Source organism: Aspergillus brasiliensis (assembly GCF_001889945.1).
Source record: "Aspergillus brasiliensis CBS 101740 unplaced genomic scaffold ASPBRscaffold_4, whole genome shotgun sequence".
Taxonomy (NCBI): Eukaryota; Fungi; Ascomycota; class Eurotiomycetes; order Eurotiales; family Aspergillaceae; genus Aspergillus; species Aspergillus brasiliensis.
The window spans coordinates 2,115,313-2,131,868 of NW_027137445.1; the positions used below are offsets into that span (position 1 = coordinate 2,115,313).

At 50.8% G+C, this 16,556-nt stretch overlaps 6 protein-coding genes across 6 annotated transcripts; 2 read left to right on the plus strand and 4 right to left on the minus strand.

Moving 5' to 3' along the window:
• Positions 1-196: 196 nt before the first annotated feature.
• Positions 197-1,102, minus strand: ASPBRDRAFT_28988 (uncharacterized protein; the record flags this gene model as incomplete). The annotated part of the gene is made up of 1 exon (XM_067622591.1): positions 197-1,102. The coding sequence occupies one exon, from the start codon at positions 1,100-1,102 to the stop codon at positions 197-199; it is 906 nt and encodes a 301-aa protein (XP_067481060.1).
• Positions 1,103-2,710: 1,608 nt separating this feature from the next.
• erg27 lies at positions 2,711-3,850 on the minus strand (the record flags this gene model as incomplete). The annotated part of the gene is made up of 1 exon (XM_067622592.1): positions 2,711-3,850. One exon carries the CDS (start codon positions 3,848-3,850, stop codon positions 2,711-2,713), a length of 1,140 nt encoding a protein of 379 aa, XP_067481061.1.
• Positions 3,851-5,916: 2,066 nt separating this feature from the next.
• ASPBRDRAFT_517943 (endopolyphosphatase) lies at positions 5,917-8,360 on the minus strand. The gene is made up of 2 exons (XM_067626800.1): positions 7,999-8,360; positions 5,917-7,931 (listed from the first exon to the last, which is right to left on the minus strand). Exons 1-2 carry the CDS (start codon positions 8,174-8,176, stop codon positions 6,136-6,138), a joined length of 1,974 nt encoding a protein of 657 aa, XP_067481062.1. The 5' UTR covers positions 8,177-8,360; the 3' UTR covers positions 5,917-6,135.
• A 917-nt stretch (positions 8,361-9,277) lies between these two features.
• On the plus strand, positions 9,278-10,694 carry ASPBRDRAFT_41546 (DUF3237 domain-containing protein). Its single transcript, XM_067624592.1, has 7 exons — positions 9,278-9,603; positions 9,670-9,697; positions 9,768-9,802; positions 9,873-10,012; positions 10,069-10,087; positions 10,153-10,255; positions 10,309-10,694. The coding sequence occupies exons 1-7, from the start codon at positions 9,562-9,564 to the stop codon at positions 10,335-10,337; spliced, it is 396 nt and encodes a 131-aa protein (XP_067481063.1). The 5' UTR covers positions 9,278-9,561; the 3' UTR covers positions 10,338-10,694.
• Positions 10,695-11,675: 981 nt separating this feature from the next.
• Positions 11,676-12,946, minus strand: ASPBRDRAFT_41550 (emp24/gp25L/p24 family protein). Its single transcript, XM_067624593.1, has 4 exons — positions 12,634-12,946; positions 12,290-12,497; positions 12,029-12,216; positions 11,676-11,960 (listed from the first exon to the last, which is right to left on the minus strand). Exons 1-4 carry the CDS (start codon positions 12,829-12,831, stop codon positions 11,943-11,945), a joined length of 612 nt encoding a protein of 203 aa, XP_067481064.1. The 5' UTR covers positions 12,832-12,946; the 3' UTR covers positions 11,676-11,942.
• Positions 12,947-14,467: 1,521 nt separating this feature from the next.
• Positions 14,468-16,136, plus strand: bgt1 (1,3-beta-glucanosyltransferase Bgt1). The gene is made up of 4 exons (XM_067624594.1): positions 14,468-15,094; positions 15,164-15,421; positions 15,480-15,640; positions 15,715-16,136. The coding sequence occupies exons 1-4, from the start codon at positions 14,838-14,840 to the stop codon at positions 15,942-15,944; spliced, it is 906 nt and encodes a 301-aa protein (XP_067481065.1). The 5' UTR covers positions 14,468-14,837; the 3' UTR covers positions 15,945-16,136.
• The last annotated feature ends 420 nt before the right edge of the window (positions 16,137-16,556 follow it).

A 16,556-nucleotide genomic window follows, 5' to 3' on the forward strand; every position in this document is an offset into this window, starting at 1 on the left:
CATTCCTATATCCGTTCCGTTCAACAGTCGTAAAGGCATGAAAAACAAATGGGCGTCTCATCAGACCCCAGCAAGTGATGTACAACGAAACCAAATACAATGGGGCAAAAAGGAAGCAAAATCTGCAGAGAATCATAATAAGCCAGCCAGCCAATTCCATGACTGGAGCGAGGATAGGCAGGTAGAGTAGGTCGTGCTAAAACCACATCACGCCCACCACTAGGCCGATCACTATGGCCATGCAGCTCCCCCGGCGCATGTGCTCTGTCTCCTGCTGGAATCCCGCAACCTTGGACTGGCCGGCAGTCGTTGCGGTGCTGTTTGGAGAGAGAGCCGGCGGGGGAGGCGTAGCGCTTGGCGTTGATGCTGATTGACTGGTATCGTCGACATCGTTGCTGCTATTGACGACCATTGGTTTCGGTAATATAGGTTGTTCGCGGGGCATATCGCTATGTGGGACTGTCGGATGAGAGGAGGTGGTGTGGTCGTCGTGCTGTAAGAGGTCGATGGGCTGGCTGCCTTCGCGAAAGCTAGACCAAGCAGTCATGTTCTCCAGATACTCGCTCCCCGCGCGACAGACCTGCTGCCATGACGTCCGGGACCACCCTAGCAACCATCGAGATACCTCAACCACGCTGCTGGTGGCCGGTATCATGGCAGTGCTAATAGGCGACTCCCGGAAAGGTCCGTCGTCGGTAGGCGCAGCTGGAGTAACCGAGGAATTGACAAGCGCGCTCAATCGCGTAGGTAATTGTTCGATAGCATCACCCTCTGCCGAGAAAGTGGGAAGTAATTGCGACTCATCCGGCTGTCTGATGACCATTGCCTTGAAAGCGCGCACTCCCCGAGTGAAAGCCGAGGAATCTCGGGCCGGAAACGCCAAAGGATCGGTATCGAACACGGCAGCAGCCTCGAAGGAGCTCCGAGATGTCGCGTCCACCGCACAACGTCGCGGACGAGCTTTACGCTCATGAAACCCCTGATAGTATCCATCTAGAAGCCATGGCTTCCAGCCACTTCCAACAACCCGAGATCTTGTTCGAGCATCGGCCCAGTTATCTTTTACCCCAGAGACCTCTGCAGAAGCAACAACCGTTAGCATTGTCTGACTCAGCCAAACACATGGGAAGAAAAGGGGGAGGGGGAAATAAAAGAAGGAATAAGGAATGCATACGTCGAACGTCGTTGCGATAGCCAATATACCCCAGATGCACGTTATACAAATCCCATTCCTTTGCTAGCGACGGCACCAAACTAAACAGCGAAAAGACCAAGAGAGCAAGAAATGGAATGGCCCCAGGTTTCTGAAGCCCCGACCGCATCATCCACAGTCAGCGACCGACGAAGGCCTGACGTTTTTGGTTTCCAATCCAATCCTCGGAGAGAAAAAGAGGTATTTTCTAACAGCCGATGAGGATCCCGCGTGCTTGAGAGGCTTCCAGAACAAACAGCTTCATTGCCAGCGAGGAAATCAAGATCAAAGGGTAAAGAAAAAAAAATGTGGAAATTGCTAGAGAGATCAAGGTTCGGAGGGTTTATGCAAGTAAGTAAAGAAGTATAGATGCGTCGCAGGCTCGTTAAGGGTCTTCTGACGGGCGTGATTGCGCGCGCAGCCTTGGGGGTGCAGGACCTCGTTGCGGGTGCGTTTTCTTTTTTCAGGGTCTTGCGCTGGATCTGCGGTCCTTCGCTTCTGGGCGATGATGTCGATCAGGCGGTCGGACGGTCGGGAAAGCAGGCGCGTCCCTTTGCACTCGAGCCCCCGGCAACGAGGAAAGCAGACAACACAAGTTGGATGGTGTGGGGGGAGAAAACGACGTGGAGGACGAAGAGGGGGATCTGATTTGCGCGCAAAGATCAGCTGGAGAATGAACAGAAGATGCTGTCGGATGCTGCAGGAGGCGATCCCCGTCGAATGACGTAAAAGACAGAACCCAAAGGGTCGCAATGCGAAAGGTTTCTTTGCTGGCGATGATGGCCTCGCGGGTGGTGCGCCAAGAAAAGTTGTCGTCGTAATCCCCCCGTCGATGTAAAACAGAAAAAAAGTATCTATAGAAACAATTGCCCGTTTGCGTGCTTATTATTCGCCTCTTCTGTTATGATGGGACAGTCACTTAAAATTGCCCCCTGTAGGCATCAGTCAATTCTATTTCTGATCCAGCAATACTTTGAAATCCTCATTCATTTAGGAAAAGGGGAAAACTTGCTGCCTCGCCGGTAATTTATCTCGTCCCGCCCGGTATGGTATTCTACACCAGACCCTTGGGTGGGGGGTTGCCTCAGGCGACAAAGCGCTGGCCTCCACTGCAACATCAACAAGAAGATTCATCGATCCATTCTGCTTCATGGCCATTGGCTTGAGACATACAAGTGTTGCTGCTAAGTGTAGGTCCATCGTCCAGACAAGCACTCGCAAGTGGGGTGCATGACATCAACAACATCCTTTGTAACTATCGCACAGATCTATTTATCTACACCATCACATCTGGTTGGTCTGCCCCTTCCGCACCTGAACTTTTCATCGCGCATAATCGCTCATACTAACCACAGGTCCTCGCAAGACGATGCCCAATTCCCAGTCTATCGCCGCAACTCCGTTACAGAGATAATACAGACAGGTACAAGTCAAGTAAAAAGTTACAGGCTAAGCGCTCCATGCGTGACGCCACCTGGTCCAAGAAGAAGCATATACAGGTCGTAAGCAAAACAGGCATCATATAGGGTTCATCATGGTGGGGTCGGGCACGGCCGGAGACATGCCCTCGCTAGTCGTCGGCTTGGTCGCGCGTGCTGGTGAGGAGGTGCTTTTTGGCACGCGCGCCGGCCTTTTCGACGTGGTCTGAGAGGAGGGGGTTCGACTGCCCTCACTGCGCTCCTCCCGGGGGGTCTTCACAGCCGTGGTGCTATCCCCAGCACTGCTGGCGTTCCTTCCCCGTTTCACCATCTTGCCTAGAATCCCCACAATCTCAGCCGCATCCTCGAAGCTCTCGTCGTCCATGCCCTCTTGCGCATTGTACACATCTGCAATGGCCTGCTTGGCCAACCGTCGGCAAGCATGGGCGTCATGGAGGCAATCGTAGAGGTAGGCGGCAAATTCGAGCTTGATGGACAGACGAAGCGGGTGCGAGCCCGGAAGGAATTGATCCGCCAAGAGAGCAGCGTGATTGAAGCATGCTGTAGCTGTAGGGGTGTAATCGAGAGCAGGGAGGAGAAACGCCGCATTCGACTTGGGCGGTTGAACCGGCGCAAAGCCCGGGGGTGCCTGCGTAACCTTGGCTCGTGGCGCATTCGAGGCTGCACTGGGTTTCCCGGAAACCGTTATCGTGTCGGGCTTCAGCTGAAATGAAAATCTCGAATTGGAATCCTTGGAAGGTGACTCCGCTTCGGTAACACCATTCGATAGAGGTGTACTACTCGGCAGACTAACGATACCCGGCGAGTGAACCGCGGGCTGGTTCTGGAACAGGACGAATATATGGTAGAAGGAAGCGCGCAGCTTGTAGGCTAGAATTTTGAGTTCCATACACCCTTCGACCAGGGGCAGGACGAACTCTTCTAATATCAGGAGACCCTCGCGGGAAAGCCAGATGATGTGGTAATAAAGATGAAGCGATTTAGTCTCCCGGGTGGGGTCTAGACGCCGCAATCGTCGTGCGCGGAGGAGCTTCTTCGATAGCATGACAGACAACCCGAGAATCTTGTACAGCATTGCGGACAGGAACGGGTTCTCGAGGCCCGTTATGGCCGCAAAGTTGCCCAAGGCCTTCTGGTCCACTTCGGAGGAAGCCATCCACAAAGCAAGAGAGCCGGTTTCTATAACAGGGCAATCGCCAGCCAAATTAGTCATATCCATAATGATTTGGAATATAACAGAACAGGTATTGATCAGGTGTAACCGAACAACAACGTTGTGGAGGGCTCAGCATCGGGCCGTTTGGGAATTCCCAGTCAGTGGCCACAGCTTGCCCACCGCACTCATATAAAAAGTAAATGCATCGGAGTGAAACATGCAAAGCGCCAAGGGATCGGGAGCCTTACCTCGGACGCTCGCGCAAAACGGTTGTTAGAACTGGATCAGCCGTCGCGTGCACCAAAGCTTCCCATGCTCGTGTTGGCGCCTAAAGCTCAATATTTTCGGGTGTTAGGTTGCCAATCCTCCAAATTAAGACCCTCAATTGCAATCGCAGACTTAGTTGGATGCGCCCGTCTCGAAATCAGACACGTCGTATTTATGGCTTGTCCGCGCCTTTCAGTGCCGCTTCCAATTATGACTGAATAGCCGATCAGTTGTACATGCAGACTCCTAGCAATTGAAAGCACAAAGCCGCCAATTTCAACCGGAAAGCAAAAGCAAATATGTTACATATGTCAGCAATTAGTGGCCTCTAATTGGATAACCAGTGAAGATAGTATCGCGGCTGTACTCCGTAGTGCAAGTAGAATTGAGTAGCAAAACGTTAACCCAGAAAGGAAATCACCCAGACCAGTTCTTCTAGATGAGGACTTTTTGCAAGTCTGCCGTCAACAGTCCTGCACGCAAGGCTATGCTAGCAGAAGACTGTGAGAGTCTGGCGGGCGTAGGAGCACACAAGGGTAAAGTTGGGAATTAGAAACGCAAGGCACGGGGAAGGGGGTATTCGAAACAACAGAGGGCAAGGAGCTGGTCGTTGTGAAATAGAAGGGAGTCTTGATGCATCGTGTGCAACTAGGCGAGGTAAGGCGTTAGTCTGTGCTTCTTGCCAGCCCGCCCACGAGTTGGGGCCGGAAGTGATGGCAGCAATCTCGAGGCCTGAGATCGCTATCTCATAAGACGAAGCCTGCTTGAGCGAGGCCACAGAAGGTCAAGTTTCTGAAAGTCAATGCTCGTCCCAATTGAAGTGTGGACACTCCGGTCGCAGCTGCGCGAGAGTGTGGGATCAGAGCGATAATGAATAAGTGTGCGGAGCAATAATGATGCAAGGGCAGGTTATCTGCCCCGTTGATATTTCCCTGGCCACAGCCAAGTGGATGAAGCCACGGCAGTGCGGAGGTATAATGCCGTGCGAATCAATGCGGCAAAGCTCCACTATATGTACATATAGGGCGATATGGATCCCCGCTTCTGTAGAAAGAGGAAGTAGTAGTACTCCGTGCAATACGATCAACTAGAAGAGCCCGTCGGTTTGTTTTATTAGTTCCTGCTGTGCCCGTCAATTTTCCTTCTGCCCTCCCCGGAATTGAGACATCGGGCACCAATTGCAGCCAAGGTGAGGAACGCCATTTCCTGGGTGGCCACCATCACCGAGATGAAAAGGAATTACGAAGGGCAAGGTGGCATGTTGGATGATGGTCCCGTCCCTAAGACTTAGTAGGCATTAGGCGGAAGGACAGCGCATCAATTAGCTCGATACGTGTCAGAGCCCAACTGCTGATTTCCCCTGCCGTGCAGCTTTTGATCCAGCCGGGGCGGATGCGATAGGAATAGCCACAGTGGATCATCTGTCGCCAGCCTCCCTATTTTTCTGGCAGCTAAAAGTCACACATGGTCTGCAAGCAGTGTTGCAGATGGGAGGACCAGCGCGGGCCCAACCCATCTTTCTGTGCATGAGCGAGCCGCCACTGAGCCGGGTCGCTCAACTAAACTGCAAGCGTGGGAATTCGGCGCCCGCGCGCTTCTTAGCGTCAGGCTTTTGCATGGGAATGGCGGCAAGCACTGGATGATGACAGCTGGCGGCCGTCTGCCAGCGTGGCATCGGAAACATCTGTGCGTCTTCCATGGGGCTGTGTGGAAGGTTGGCCCCTCGATCAATTTCGATTACAACCGGAGATGAGAACGATATGATATCAGTGGCTCTGTCATACAACCAGCACAGGAGTGATTGATCAGTTGAGTTGAATGGGGTGGATGGCTGAATGATGACCGACAGCCTGCATCGGCGGCAGTTCCCCACCGCCTCTCCGGAAGGCATTGGAGTGGAAGCAATGAGCAGCGATCTATTTCCAAAAGTAATCCCCAAGATTGACCACTATCCAAGGTCAAAACTAGAAACACTATATACATTGCAGCAACACAGATAAGCTAAGAACAAGGGAAACGTCGCAGCCATAACGTCGTATACCTCCTGTCCAACTCGCTGGTGAACAGGCAGACTGATACCATTATTCTATATCATCAAGTTCGTCACGGTCCAAAGTTCCGACAAAAGCTCTCTCCAAGAACGCTCTCCATACTCGGTTCTTAGGCTTCTTGTTCTTTTTCTTCTTTTTCTTCTTTTCGATCTCTGCTTCGTCTCCGCCGTCGTCGACGGGTTCAGGAGCATCCACATCAGATTCTTCAGCGGTCGCATCCTCAACCCAGATATCGCTTTTACCCAACTTCTTCTTGGCGATCCGCTTCGCCAGCTTGAAGAAGCTCCGCACAGTGAGATCATCCATTTTGTAGATCTTGTCGTGTCGGGTATCGTATTCAACCTCGAACGTAAAAACATCTGCGCGCTTCAGCTCAAGAGCATCATCTTCTTCAGAGGCAGACAATTCATCTGCCGACACTTGGTGGCGTTTCGCCATCTGCTGATGGATCTCGGTCAGATTAGCATAGTATTGAGTGTACCCGAGCCAGGTCAGTGCCTGGTTAGAGTATGCCGGCCCCGGAGGCGCAGTTGACGATGGTGGCTTGGGAACCTTATCCTTGGACTTTTTCTTCTTCTTGTCGGCCGAAAGTTCGATCTTGTCGTGGTCCGGAGTCGCTATATTCAAGCTGTTGTAGGTAGGGGTGTCGGCCCAAACCTTAGTATCCTCCAAGCCACTAATGTTATACTCAACCACCCGCAGCGTAGGGAAAAAGTTCGGTACCACACTCGGAGACACCAGCGACACACTGTACCTCTCGGCCCAAGGACCGCCGATCTTCTTCAAGAATCTCTTCTCTTTCTTCGTGGGCTTCGAGCTCTTTGAGCTTGCCGCAGCTTCTTGTTCCTCTTCGACCCATTCATTTGCCAGAAAGGAGCCTTTCGGCATACCATGAGGCGGAGACGGTAGACTAGTCCAGTCTTCCCTGAGACTAGATAGATAGTCATAACGTGACTGAATGGAGATCTCCCCCGAGTCGTCATACAGATCGGATAAGCCAGGAGACTCACTACTGGCAGCGATGTCCACTTTATGGCTATCCTGCAGCATGAAATGATCAATATTCATGTGCCCGTATGCACTGCCGACCACGACATCACGGAATCTATTCACATATAGTGTATATTTTTGCCAGCACGACTCATCCCAGCTGCGCTTGCTGCCGGATCTTGCGGGAGGAACATGACCTATCAGGATGGCTTTCATGTCACGTGTCCGTAGCAGCTCCAGTTGGACCCGAAGCCACTCCATGTGTTCATAGCCAGGTTCCGATTTCGCATCGCATCCATCGACGGCAGAATTAGAGTCAAAAAAGTATAGAGTGTTCAAGCTGATGACAGCCAGATTATCGGGGATGACCTCGGACACAAACCAGCCGCCTTCGACAAAGCTATGGCGTTGATGCTCTGGGATATACTTGTGCCAGACTTCGCGATACTTCTTCGTCCACCGGTTCGGACCGGTCTTGAAGATATTATGCGGCATTATATCGTTATTCCCAAATGTTGGAACAACAGGGATGGAGCCTTTGCCATTGAAGACCTCAGTGAATTTGTCCACCATGAACTGGTTCAGGTGGACAATCTCATCTGCCGTGCGAGGATTCCTCTCATCATTGTCATGCCGTGCAGAGTCACCGGTCCAAATGACAAAATCGATATTGTTTTTGAGATTGTTCTCGATCCAGCGAAATGTCTCGTTAACGAGGGCAAAGGGCGAGTCGCATTCAGTCTCTTCGGCGCCATAGTACCCGGCGGAGCCATCACCTCTGTGACAGCTCTTTTCGTCCGATGTTCCGGGCTCATATAGGGGGTCTGGATGAAAATCTGGAACTTATTAGCATGCCCCTTATCTTCCATTGGCCCCGGTCTCGCGCAAGTCCAGAAGAGGTACCTGTTATGTGCAGGAAGCGTCCTGAAAGTGTCCGGGAGGACTCCGCATCGGCAATCGGTGGCTCGTGCTGGGCCACATCCTGGAGACCGTCACCTAGAGGCTGCTGCTCCACGACCGGAAAAGCGGACACATAGGTTCCTAGCAGCGAGAGCGCTGAGAGGAGACGAATCGGAACCATTGGGAAGGCTGTGAGTAGGAGGCGAAACCCCGACGATGCGGGAAACCAGAGTTAACCTTGATCAATAGAGTCAGACATGAAGCACACAGTGAGCACGCGACACCCGATGTGCAAAATAAAAAAAATAAAAAGCCAAAACGAAGCTAACAACAAGACCAAAAAAATGGCGATTACCGGGGGTAAATTACATGAGATGATGATTTTGTTGCACTGGATCGTCGACGACGTCACAGCTAGCGCCCCGATGCGGAAAAGCGCGAGGTAGCGTGCGGACCCACTTTGCTCTGTTTGGAACCCGACCACAGGAAAACAATCGGGGGTGAGTTGGCTGGCATTTAAGTATTAGCCCCGCGAGACACACATTGCTTTGGACATCTGACTCCGGAGTATCAGTCGGATTTGATTCAACAGGTCAGGTGTTGAGCATACCAGAAACACAAATCAGCGCTGTACTAATGGAGCAGCAAAGATGCGCCGCACTTGTCTGTCAAGGTCCCCCCCTAATGTAAGGTACTCGCAGCCTGTACCGTCGTCTGGACGGCCCACGTGCCCGCAACTGACAATCAGATTGTCGGAGGCTCTTAGTCATCCCCTGCGCTTTGGGGATACTTTGGCCAGCCTAGTTTCTCGTTTCACCCCCAAGGTTGACGCGCTGGCCGCACTGGCATCCTAATCATGATCAATCTATAGTCGTGATAGGCTCTGTAGTATCGATCTACTCGATAGTGGAGGACACTATGCTGCCTCTGTACCCCATCGTCGGGTGGTTTGGGGTTTATTATTAGGTGATCGGAAGCGATACGGTTTAGTAACCAGACAGCTTGTACATACCAGAGTCATCTGGTAGGCAGACATGGGTCGGTAAGGAGACGTTGCAGTTGGGCTTGAGCACCTGATGGTGTGCTATCGGCCCACAAGAGCAGACCTAAACGAGTAGTAGTTCGAAGGTAGACGAGAAGATGTGTAGTCCATCTGTTCAAGAAAGGTGGGAATAACAATCAGAGATATGAACCAGGTCTGGCTACTCGAAGCATGTGACTATGAACCAAGTACTACTAGTAGGTTATCTATGTTTGCTGCTGATTGCGCTCATAGCGGTACCTGGTAGTCACTCTTCCGTCCTCTATAGTTCTATACAGTAAATAAACTGCCCGAAGTACCTTAAGTTACGGCGATCAAGATTCACTCCGGGTATCACCGCACGGGGGATCACCATAGGCTGGCCGTTTGCTTGTGGAACATGTGTCCCTGACCCCTCACCGAGGAGCGGGGCTTAAGTTCGGAATTTATCCAGCAGCTGTTCGACTCCTTTCGAGCACCAAAGCATAGCACGGATTGACACAGCTCAGCACTTCCATCTAACTATCTACTTTAATCAATCAAACATGTCCGAATTCCCTACCCTCCAGCCCGCCTTCACCTTCAAGGTACAGTCTCCAACACACAGGACCCCGCGTGCCTATACACAAACTGACCATGTCCCCACGGTATAGGTCACAATCGATGCTCCGCTAGGTGTTGGTAAGTTCTTAGGACAACTAAATAGACAAGGACCATAGCTCAAGAAATATCGAGCTAATTCCTCTTTAAGGCAGCGCCTCTCGGCAGAACAACCTGCAGGTCGTCGTAAGCAGCCACCAGCTTTCTGCCGTCCTTCTCACAAGACCATTCCACTAACAATCCAGCATGACTGAAGCCCATGACCGGTGGCGCTGTCAAGAGCGTGCCTGGATTCTCTCCCGCTCTTGATGCGGAGTTCGTCGGTGTTGGCAACGACTACATCCGTGCGGATGCCGACGGCAAGCACCTGCGCCTGAATGCGCATGGTGTTATCAAGTAAGTTTCGCCTTTTGCTGAAGATGTACCTTTTCATTCTAATGACTGGAATTTAGGCCCAAGGATGGCGATGATGTACGTGAATGGCCTTTTAAATACTTCGAGAGCAACAACTAACGCCAGTTATCTACCATAACTAGCTCATCTACCTGAACTACACTGGTGTCGTCACTATGCTTCCTGAAGTGCAGGCCGTCTTCGCCGGGGCTGCTTCTGATGGCTCGACTCCTTTCAACACTGCTTGTGAGTTTTTTCTTCAAGCGGGATGAAAGTCAAAGCTAATACTAGGGTTCTAGTCACGCACATTACCTTCGAGGTGAGATAGACCGCATTGGAGCCGGATAACAAACACGCCAAACTAACAAATTATAACAACAAATCAGACCGGCAGCGAACGCTACAAGGAGCTCGAGAACCGGGTCTTCATTGCCCAGGGACGCTTCAACGTCGAAAAGGACAAGCCTACTGTGGTCGAGTACCGCGTTAGCCAGGTTGTCCAGGGCTAAATCAGACATTACTGTGATAGCAGAATGATAAGATAATAATCACAAGACAGACACCTGCTGAATAGAACCATACCAGATACTTCCACCCATCCACCCATCCGGCTTATCCCTTGTGTAACTAACCACCCAAATAACCACATTCACCCGCCCTCCAACAACGGCCTCCTCTCATCCTCCCCACCACCACCAGAAGCAGTCCTCCCCCCCTCCTCTTCCCCCCCAAGTATACACCCATCCCACCTCCTCCCCCTCCTCCCTCCCCACACCCACCTTGGAAACACAACAACGCCCCAATTCCCACTCCCACTCCCATTCCCAGCAGAGGAGGAAGAAGACGACAAACCCTTTCTCCTCTTCGCCCTCCTCACCACCCAAACCCCCAAAACAAGTACTCCCAAAACAACCAACGTACCCAGAATCCCCACCACGCCCGTAAGAAACGTCGTCGTGCTCACATGGCACCCGAAGGGTATTGCGCGGAGTTCCCACCGCTCTTTGGACCCGAGCGGGCAGATCTGCGATGATTGTAGTGGGGAAAGGATCGGGAGGAGAGATGGGTTGGGGACGCAGGTTGAGGACTATACATATATATATATATACTGCATTAGTAATGCCGAGGCATGGTTCAACTTGTAGTAGTAGTTATATTGTATCAATCTGGGTGTTGTTTTGTTGTAAAGAAACAAGGAAAATTGCTCATAGAGAAGGAAAAGGGATTTTATTTTACCACTGGGCACCAGCTACATGGGACATCGCCTTTTAGGCATGTATTGCATGATTGTCTTCGCCAGCAGAGGTAGAAGAGGGGGTTGTCGGTTGGTTGGTGAGAGGAGGTGTTTGTTATTTGGTCCATTTGCTTTCTTTAATGAGTTAGGTTGTGGTGAGGATGATGTTAGGAAGGAAGGAGAAAGAAAGGAAGGAAGGATTGATTCAATTTTTCCTATCGCATGATGGAATGTGATGTGATGGCCCTGTTTCGTCAGGATTGTTTGTTTGGGTGATGGGCTCGTGCGGGGTTTCTGTTCCTGGGTGGTGGTACATTTGGTAGTAAGTAGATAGGAGGGCCCGTTCGGAGTAAACCTTGCGCCACTGCTACTACTATTACTACTACTGCTGCTGCTGCTGCTGCTGCTGCTGCTTGGTATGAATGCATACTGGTTTGGTACTATTTGCATCTAGGCTCTCTACTTAGTTTACGCTGCAGTGGGTCTGTGTTGTGCGAATTGTGAAAGCTCCGGCTAAGGGGTTATTGATGCTGCGCTGGTTGAACTTTTGGTTGTATACATGCTTCGTACATCATCCAGATGATCTTATTCGTTCATTGGAAGGAAAGGAAAGAAAGTTCCATAATTTCAGTTATAGAAGAATGCCAAGGGTATATTATAATGCCCTTTACAAATTATCACGCTCGTAAGATAATCACTCTAGACAACACGCTTGACCTGTTCACAATTCCATCGTTAGTGATATTCATCTGAGCACGAAAAGAGGAGATAGAGCTCTGACTAACCTCAAAGAATCTCTTGAGCCACCACACCTGGAAAATACCCTCTCCGATCAGAACAGCCAGCTGGAAGATACTCCACCACTTCACCCGGGCGTTGGTGCTCTCGGCCGTGTTCCGGTGAACCCGCTCTCTCACGACAATGTACGACTGCTCGTCCTTAACCTGTGCCAGGGCCTCCGAGAGTTTGCGAACTGTGGTTGTGGAAAGAGTACCGATTAGCTCAGACGGTCGCCGAAGGCTTAATCTGGGTGTCTGTAATCCTACCTTCCGCCTCCAAAGGATCCTGCGCCAGTTCCGATTCGGGAACGTAGACAATTCCGTGAACGTTGAAAGAGACTTCCTTGGAGTTCGAGGCCCATCCTTCGTTGCTGAAGCAGTAAACGTATTTGCCGTCCGAGTGCGCGTTGAACGAGTAATCCTCCGAGGAGATGGCGTGCTTGTAGTATTGACGGTTACCAAGGGGGTCCTCGACCTGTTGATTTTGATGATATGTGAGTTACTATCTCCCAAGTAGTGCTTGTTTGGAAGCTCGATGTCGTATATCGAAAACATCCCAAAGAGTATTATCCCGCGCGGAAGTTTGACAGCTAGTATGCGAGGGAACCTACCCAGAAATCGATCTCCAGGTTACCACTGCCTCCGAACTCCCGGTCACCGACCTGGAAGGAAACAGTCATCTTGTCATCCTTGTGCAATGACTCGTGGAAGCATTCGCGGGAGTGAGCCCGGAGCTGGATGTTGTGTGCGGTCACGGTGCTGAACCACGCCAGCGCCGTGATCAGGAGGGTCGTTGCGGAGAATCGCATGGTGGGTTGGGAAATTTGTTTTGAAGACTCCGAATCCGGTAGTAGATTAGTGGAGTTCTCCCGTGAGAAGGATCAAGGTGAGGTGGTGGTGATGGTCGGGCTTGTTAGGTGTGCTTCGACTCCCGTTGGGCAAGGTGGTCTCTGTGCTGCGCTGGGAATTCTGGACGCTCGGACCACCACCAGATCACCCGGCACTAACTGGACTAGTCCTGGCAGGGTTCGGAGTCTAGAAGGGCGCGATGCTTCTTTTTACTACTTCTACTTTCTTACGAACCCTAGTTACTGTAAAGTTGTATCGTTTGCTTTTGTGATGATCTGATAATACCGGAATGAGAATTTTCATGGCGGTTTGAGGGTATGTGACAGACATGCTGGAGGTGAATTGACCTCGACAGATATTCATATATCGCTTCACTGAGTTCATGGACGCCGAGAAATGACAGTCATCAGGAGAGAACTCATGGTGATTCATCACCAGCTGTACGAGACAACTCACGTTCTCTCTCATTGAATGGATATTCTGTTTTCGATAATTAACTGCCTCTCAAAGACTGCCAATGGAACGCCCTTCCTGTTTTGACGAAGCCAATGGCCAAACGTTGACTGCGCAGGAACTTTCGGTGTTTGCTTTGGAGTACAAACTACCGACATCCGGGACTTAAATATGATCAGCTTGCAACTTCCAGCTTGTATCACTCGCAGGCGCCCGTAGAGTGATAGCAAGATACTGCTTCACCCGGATGAAGGGAGAGGACAATCAAGTAAGCGGTCTAGATCAAAGAGAACTGTCGGGATTCGACCTTGGTAATAAGCGCGCCACTAGGATGAGTAAGGAAGCTTCTCTTGGTAGACGATTCAATTAGGAAGTGAGAGAAAGAATATTGCGGTATTTTCGGTAGCAGTGGCCTTTTCCCACCTGTTCATGATGAGCCGTGGCTCATATTTCCAGGGTTCAAGACCAGTGTACGCGTTATAGGGCCCTCTGAGTGACATCATCCGTGGTCAGAACGCCCGGTGATTGATTGATGGTGGGCCAAAATATGATCTCTCATTAGATTTATTGAGGTGGAAGTGGAGAGTTGATTCGAGAAGATGAGATCGTCGGACATGGAAGTTCGCCTCACATTACAGTTGGGGTATGAAACCGGAACGAAGGCCAATCTCGCAGAATTTTAGCGGGGAGCTTTTCTTTGCTTTTTTTTTTTTTTTTTCCTTTCATAACGACACTAGTGTTTCGATTTTGGCTGTAGTGAATAGTGATGCCAAGGTTGCATCGGCAAGATAGTGGATGGTAATATGCCCAGAATAACTGTGTGATCAGTAATAATATTCCTTCAGTGAATGTAGTAGAGACAATGGGTTGGAGAGGCGCCGGGGTCCAGACCCTGGCGCCTGCAGTGGAGATCTTAGCCGGAGACCCCGGAATGGCAGGGGTGGATAAAGGACCCCCATCGGCATTCAGTGTCATCCAGTACCACTGGGCGCCTTCTAGGTAAGGTCCCTGGCTCAGGCACTATAGACGGACCCTTCAAGAGTTTGGCTAATCCAACAACGGTCTTTTCCGGCGACGGAATCATGGCTGTGAAGAGCCGGTTCCCTTTCTTCAATTGACTTTCGGAGTGGTCTCACCGGGAGGCGATTCTAGTTTTCATTGTCTCGTAGTACCTATTTAGAGATACCCTGTACGGAGTACTGTAAGTATTACACTACAGTCTTCTGACGTTTTGCCGTGCAACTCTTTCTATTCTTATTTAAGTCCTGCCAATCCTTCCTCTCTTGCTCTTTCTATTCCGGTTGCTTGCATATATCCAGGAACCGCCATCCTTACAGATCTTCCTTTCCCCCTTTCCCCTCCTTTCTCCTTAGCAAGAAGCCAGGCCAGGCTCCTGTTTTCCTTCGCTCTCTTCATATACCCAGTCATTCTCTTGTCAGCTGCTCTTTTTGCTGCTTTGTCAACCAATATTTCCATCTGAAATCTTCCTAACCAAGCGACTGCGTCTTTCAGCATGCGTGTCTCTAGCTTGCTTCCTACCCTGTTGGCTGCCATCCCTGCTGTGTCTGCAGCTGGCACTCTGGGACTCGCCATAGGTGATAAGAACGGTGATTCTAGCTGCAAATCTACGAGTGATTACGAAGCCGACTTTGATGCCCTCAAAAGTGTGACGACTATAGTCCGCACATACTCGGCCAGTGACTGCAATACTGCTCAGAACATCGTCCCGGCTGCAAAGGCCAAGGGATTCAAAGTCGTTTTGGGAATCTGGTAGGGCAATTCCATCGGTTCAGACGTTTCACATTAAATCTCGCGAGACTAATTTCTGATGTGTTTCAGGGCGGATTATGACCAGTCTTTCAACCAGGACTTCGACGCTCTAAAGCAGATCGTCCCTGGGAATGAAGATGTTGTGGCTGCCATTACTGTGGGCTCTGAGGTTCTCTACCGCGGAACTCTTACTGCGCAGGCACTCTTGAGCCGGATCCAACAAGTGCAGAACCAGTTCCCATCGGTCACCGTTGGCACCGTTGACAGCTGGAACAAATTTGCGGACGGTACTGCCGATCCCATCATTCAAGGAGGTGTCACTTACCTGTAAGCCCTCTTTGGCCGATCGTACTCATCGTGAGTCTCAATTAACATCTTGATTTAGGTTGGCCAACGGATTCGCCTATTGGCAGGATATAGACATCAACAGTGCTCCCGATACCTACTCTTCTGACATGACGCAGGCCGAGAACCATATCAAGCAGGTTGCCGGAGCCAATGCGGGCAATATCCGCTTTGGAAATGGAGAAACTGGTTGGCCCACCGGTAAGATACATTGGCAATCCCATACATCGCCTTAGTAGAGATGCAGACAAACTGATGAAATGTATTAAAACTAGATGGTGGATCCGATTATGGTGCTGCTAAAGCCGGTACTCAGAATGCCGCGCAGTATTACAAATCAGCTGTTTGTCCCATGCTGAACAAGGGAACCGACGTCTTTTATTTCGAGGCCTTCGATGAGGTTTGGAAGCCCAACAGTACGGGTGACAATGGCCAGTCTATGGACGAGAAACACTGGGGACTTTTCACCGCTGACCGCCAGCTCAAGTTCGACGTGACCTGTTAGATTAAGGCTGATGCTGCACTTTCAAAAGTCTGACGCACAGTGACTAGTTGATCTGTGACACATGTATCTACTATTTCTCAGACAGCCTTTGCTGGACTGAATGTATATGCACCGAATCCATGTTGAACATTGAGGCGTGACTCCAAGATCTTGGGACAGTTTTTATAGCACTAGTAGTACCTGATGCGGCTTGTAGAGATCTGTCTACAGAGAGATACAGGGCCGGCAATTGAGTTTCGCAACCAGACATCATGGGGTAGTCAGACACTGGGAAGGAAGATGCGGGGGCTCTCAGACGGTCCAGACGGATTTCCAACGAGATGCTCTAGAAATAGTAGAAGTGTAGTCGTCGCACATGGAGCTAAGAAAGTGTCATGGCCGTCTGACAGTGATGACATGGCTGGGCACATCGCAAGCCTCCCAATTGGGGAGGGTGTTGGCTTAAGTCACGGGCAACCGAGGGAACCGTGGTTCGGTCCAAGTAGCGTTGTTTTACCCCTGAATGCAGACACGAACCACAGGAACCCACGCGTCAACCAAGTGATTGTTATCTATTGGAGGTGGAAGCTCTGGTTCAGGGGGGCACAAGCACAATCTGGGGGTTACATTCGG

Excerpts from the sequence above, each read along its gene's own strand:
- ASPBRDRAFT_517943 (XM_067626800.1), bottom strand. The coding sequence starts at position 8,176 with ATGGTTCCGATTCGTCTCCTCTCAGCGCTCTCGCTGCTAGGAACCTAT. Across the intron at positions 7,932-7,998 it reads ACGCTTCCTGCACATAACAG|ATTTTCATCCAGACCCCCTA; the intron begins GTACCTCTTCTG and ends AATAAGTTCCAG.
- ASPBRDRAFT_41550 (XM_067624593.1), bottom strand. The coding sequence starts at position 12,831 with ATGCGATTCTCCGCAACGACCCTCCTGATCACGGCGCTGGCGTGGTTC. Across the intron at positions 12,498-12,633 it reads ACCTGGAGATCGATTTCTGG|GTCGAGGACCCCCTTGGTAA; the intron begins GTAGGTTCCCTC and ends CAAAATCAACAG. Across the intron at positions 12,217-12,289 it reads GGATCCTTTGGAGGCGGAAG|TTCGCAAACTCTCGGAGGCC; the intron begins GTAGGATTACAG and ends CCACAACCACAG.
- ASPBRDRAFT_41546 (XM_067624592.1), top strand. The coding sequence starts at position 9,562 with ATGTCCGAATTCCCTACCCTCCAGCCCGCCTTCACCTTCAAG. Across the intron at positions 9,604-9,669 it reads AGCCCGCCTTCACCTTCAAG|GTCACAATCGATGCTCCGCT; the intron begins GTACAGTCTCCA and ends CCCACGGTATAG. Across the intron at positions 9,803-9,872 it reads AGAACAACCTGCAGGTCGTC|CCCATGACCGGTGGCGCTGT; the intron begins GTAAGCAGCCAC and ends GCATGACTGAAG.
- bgt1 (XM_067624594.1), top strand. The coding sequence starts at position 14,838 with ATGCGTGTCTCTAGCTTGCTTCCTACCCTGTTGGCTGCCATCCCTGCT. Across the intron at positions 15,422-15,479 it reads CAAGGAGGTGTCACTTACCT|GTTGGCCAACGGATTCGCCT; the intron begins GTAAGCCCTCTT and ends ATCTTGATTTAG. Across the intron at positions 15,641-15,714 it reads AGAAACTGGTTGGCCCACCG|ATGGTGGATCCGATTATGGT; the intron begins GTAAGATACATT and ends TATTAAAACTAG.